Below are 4,651 nucleotides of genomic sequence, written 5' to 3' on the forward strand. Positions count from 1 at the left end.
AATAATTTTTACAAATTTAGCTAGCTACACTTGTGCTCCATTTTTTCCCCCTTCTCCTTCTCACCATTTTTGTGGCAATTCCTGCACAAGCACAGATACAGGCCCTTCGCAAAATTAAGCAAATCGGAGTACCCCTTTGTCTTTATTTGGTTGTAAAATTTGAAGAAGTTTCTTCCATTTGAGCATTTGTAAATATATGGGACGTACGAGGCCACCTTAAACATGTTCTCCCGTGTGGGGGGGCAAAACGCTCGTGAGTCTGTAGCGACATATGTCTGCATACGCTTTGTGTCCAATGTGACAAATTCTGACGTGTTTAATCACGGTATACCCCTCTTAAATGGGGACCAAATTTTGTGTGTAGTCCGCTGCATTCTTAACGACGTAGGGGGGAGGGAAATATACACAGAAAAATTTCTTCAAATTTTTCTCCCTTTTGCCTTTTCACATGAATAAGTTTTCCCCAGCACGTTAAGCTCAGCGTCATGTGGGGGTTATTCCTCCTGAGCGTTGCAACGTTCGGTCAGCTTAATAAATTTTTCATTTTTAAAACTGAGTTATCGGCGGTGTATGCGCATTGGATGCTACATAACGAGTTCTTGTACAGGCACGCGTGCGTACAAAATTTAAAGCGTTGGAACGAGAACCCTTCATCCTTTTATGCAAAAATTCCCATTACGCGAATTTATCCGCGCAATCGCGTTACGTGAACGCGCAACTGTGAATTAACAAATGGATGCGGCAGTGCACTGTATGAATATGCATACATGTGAGCATTTACGTAAAAAAAACGTGGGCGTAAAACGGCTAGGACTTCACGCCATCCTTATTTGCAGCGCACTGCTGTGGAGATAAATTATCTACACGACGCTGGAATGCATGTGACGGGGGTACTCATAAGGGGGCACCTTTAAAAGGGTCCTTTTTATTTTTTTTTTTTTGCAAAACGTGGAGGGAAAAAAAGAAAAAATTCCACCATGCAGTAGCACAGGCAAACATAAATTGGCATCCCCATTAGCAGATCGGTAGGCATGAGTCCAAACCATAATGTTGGTTTAGACCTTCCACGAGCTGCAAACTTTATCGTTTGAAAACTGCACAAAGAGTTCTACCCTCTGTCATGTGTCATATATTTTACACTCCTCTGCTGCCTTCCGCAAGCGGTCGTAAAATAAACGGCTCTTGCGCAGCTCACTGTTGTACTCTTCGTTGGATTGGAAATTTCTACACGCGTTCACGAAGTGGGATATGCAGCTTTTGATGAAAACCCTGCAGTGTGTGGTGAGAAGCGACGTGGTGAGAAGCGATGTGGTGTGGAGCGGGGGGAACGGGAGTGAAGCGGTGTGATATGCCCTGGCTCGGGGAAGCTGCGCTCCCCGCCAATAAGTTCACCCTGCTTACTTTGTCAAAAACGAAATAAAAAACTCGCTCAGATTTATGTTGGGTGATACTTCGACGTAGCACTTGACGACGGTCTCGTCGAAAGTCCTGGGGGCGATAAACGCGTGGATCGCCATATCAATTTCCATGCAGCTGTCCGTGTCCAAAACCAGGTTTTTCTGAAAAAGGGGAGGCATAGGAAGGGGGGGAGGAGGAGGAAGGTGTACATACTCTCGCGTTAATTTTTTTTCCGCTCCACTTTGCACACATTTCGAAATACCATATTTTCAGAATTCTTCGGAAAATTGGAGGCATATAAAAAGATGCCTTTCGAAAATTTGAAATCTTCGCATATCCATACGTCCACCAGTAAGAACCTGTGTGGACAGACAACAACAATTCGAGGTTGTTTAGAAAAGAAAAATGTGGAGGAAGAGGAATAGCGCCTCACAACGTAGCATAGCAAAGCAATAGCGTGACGTGGAGTGTTCGGCTACTCTGCAATAGTTGTCAACCCACGGCCGAGTGGAGAAGGGAGAAGGGGGGAGATTTCCTACCTGTCCTTGATTATCCACGGCATGGCAATTTTTGTGTAAACTATTTTGTCCAGCATTCCTCGTTGCTTCAACGTTTTGCATTCGCTGATTCCAAATCTACACGTAGGGGGAGGCAATTAAATTGGGAGAGAAGCATATAGAAAAAAAAAAAAAGAGCGCACTGCTGCGCGATGGCAAAATGAGCACGCAGAGGGAGGGGGTTCTTTTCCACGGGGAAGTGATTTACCAACGAAATAAACTACTCGTGAAATTAAGTACCCCCCCCAAATGAGCTCCCTCATAAATGCGTGACCTACTTGAAGGGGAAGGAGTAGAAGGGAATCCACGATTTGAACAAGGTACTCTCAATCATGGCGGCAATGACGTACACGAAATTGGAGGGTATCAGCAAATTGACGTAAAAATATATGAACGTGTTCAGGTCATTTCTTTCTCTTTCTTCAATCCTGCTATGCGTGGACTCCACGTTAGCGTCCTCACGTTTCCTCATACTTTGGTTCGCAGACTTTTTCACTTTCTCTTTGCGTGTGGTCTGACTCTTTGCTCTCCGCCTCGCTTCGCCCTTCGGTTCGCTCGTCTTTCCGCAATCTTCTTCGCTCTCTTCAGCCGTCTGAAACTGGTCCGAGCTTGCCTCCTCCCCAGTGGGAGTCCCCCCCTCGTCTTCCTCCTCCTGTCCCTCCGCGCTCAGAAGCCCCTCGGCCAGTTTCCTGGAATATATCCGCTTGAACGAGTTAAACTCCTTTTTCGTCACGAAGTAAAACACTTCGTTATCTTCCTCGTCATCATAGGCCAGGTGGAAGTGTCCGTAATCGATGTATTTGTTGTCTATGCACCTGGACGCTGCGTTTTTTCTCTTGCCCTCCAGCTTCCGCGCTCGGCTACCTCGGCGATTATCGCGCCGGTTAGAGAACCGTTTTTCGCATCTGTTGCATTCTTCTTCTTCGTTGCTCTCCTCGGATAGGGTTTTCTCAGGGCTGTTTTCAGGGCTCTTCTCAAGGGATTTCCCCGCCCGCGCCGCGTCTCTCCCGTTTTCCGCTTCTTCCGCGTCTTCTGCCCCTTCTGCCCCTTCCGCCCCTTCCGCCCCTTCCGCCCCTTCCGCGTCGCTCACGAACTCCTCGGAGGTCTGCGCCGTGAGGGTGGCTGAAATGTCGTCACTGCTTCCACTTGGACAGTTCATGTATCTGGAAAAGCACAGCATCCCATTCACGTCCACCAAATCAATGAGATAATCAAAAATAAAATTCTTGTAAACCTTCTTCGAAATGACAGAAAAATTCAAAAAATCATCCCATGTGTCTTTAACGTACAAATTAAATATAAGTTCGATTTTATTCATCATTTTGTATCTATATAATATTTCGCTAACAAAACCATTTTCGAAAAATTGTTTTTTTTTCAACTCTTTCTCCGTGGCGTACTTTTTCACATACACCTCTCTCAAGTGATGATACGCCTCTCTTACATTTAGCTTATTGAAATAGTTTATGCTTTCCAGTATATCGTTGTACAGCTCCGACACGTGTGGATGCTGTTGTAGAGGGTCAATATATGAGAATAATCTACATTTTGCAAATAATATATCATATTTTTCTTTTTTTTTCCTTTTTTTTTTTTTTTTTTCCATTTGTTTTACTTTATTTTCGTACAGCGTGAAATTTTTATACGTGTTTTTGAGGGGGTTCCTCCGTTTGTTATTTTGTTTTGGGTATTCCTCTCCGGGGGGGTTCTTACCATCTGTGTCTTGGAGTCCTTCGTTCAGTTGGACCTTTGCGTCGCTTCTACCCTTTGCGTCGCTTCTACCCTTTGCGTCGCTTCTACCCTTTGCGTCGCTTCTACCCTTCGCACTCGCCTCTCCGCCCACATTTTCACCTTTCCCTTCCCCCTTAGGCGATAATATTTTGAGGCTATGGAATATATGTGCCCTTTTGGAGAGCATAATGTTATCGAGTATTTTTTCCCCCGAGCTGCTAGTTACTTGTTCGTTCGACGTGTCGTCCTTTCCACTTTTACATCCCTCCTTTGAGTTGCCTCCCGGACCACGTGAGAATTTCTTTACACTACCCCCATTGGTCTCACTGGAGTTACTCCCTTGCCGATGTTTATTCCTTTGGTTATCCACCAAAATCTCATCGGTCCACCCCTCTTCGATGTGACTATCTACGTCCACTTGGTCCGATGAATAACAGCTGTCTTCGTTTAGGATACTGAATACATCCACTTCCTCGTGCTCGCTGATTTTATCTCCATCCTTGCCTTTGCATTTTCGTATCAAATAGGATAGCTTGGGCATGTTACTCAGCAGAGGGGGGGGGCCCAGTTTGAAGGTGCTTCGTTGGAAGGGGCTTCGTTGGAAGGTGCTCCGCTGGAAGGTACTCCGATGGAAGGTACTCCGATGGAAGGTGCTCCGATGGAAGGTGCTTCGTTGGAAGGGGCTTCGTTGGAAGGTGCTCCCCTGACAACTATCCGCTACGCGGCGACGCAGCTGGCTAGCTATTTTCCCAGCGCGCCTGGCCCCACTTTACACATGTACGTAAGCTTGCGCCTGCGCGAAGTACTCACACGAGGAGAGGCGAAACTGAAAAATTTACACTCTCGCCAAGTGGCTGATTCGATTTGCCAGGTGTTTTTGTCCCTACGAATGAACGTTCATACGTGTATTATGGTATGCAAAAATTTTTGTGCAAAAAAAAAAAAAAAAAAGTAACGTTACGTAC

At 45.7% G+C, this 4,651-nt stretch overlaps 2 protein-coding genes across 2 annotated transcripts in view; both read right to left on the reverse strand.

Moving 5' to 3' along the window:
* The window catches only part of PCYB_071670 (hypothetical protein), a gene marked incomplete at its 3' end in the record, with an annotated part of 2,216 nt that extends 1,921 nt beyond the window's left edge, over window positions 1-295 (reverse strand). Inside the window, exon 1 of the mRNA XM_004221564.1 lies at window positions 65-295. Within this exon, the coding sequence (XP_004221612.1) occupies window positions 65-281 (217 nt within the window). The 5' untranslated portion in view covers window positions 282-295. The remainder of the gene's footprint in view (window positions 1-64) is intronic.
* An 823-nt stretch (window positions 296-1,118) lies between these two features.
* Window positions 1,119-2,289, reverse strand: PCYB_071680 (hypothetical protein; the record flags this gene model as incomplete). Its single annotated transcript, XM_004221565.1, has 5 exons — window positions 1,119-1,269; window positions 1,402-1,559; window positions 1,661-1,757; window positions 1,938-2,033; window positions 2,234-2,289. The coding sequence occupies 5 exons, from the start codon at window positions 2,287-2,289 to the stop codon at window positions 1,119-1,121; spliced, it is 558 nt and encodes a 185-aa protein (XP_004221613.1).
* Between the last annotated feature and the right edge of the window lie 2,362 nt (window positions 2,290-4,651).

This window comes from Plasmodium cynomolgi, chromosome 7, assembly GCF_000321355.1.
Source record: "Plasmodium cynomolgi strain B DNA, chromosome 7, whole genome shotgun sequence".
Classification (NCBI taxonomy): Eukaryota; Apicomplexa; class Aconoidasida; order Haemosporida; family Plasmodiidae; genus Plasmodium; species Plasmodium cynomolgi.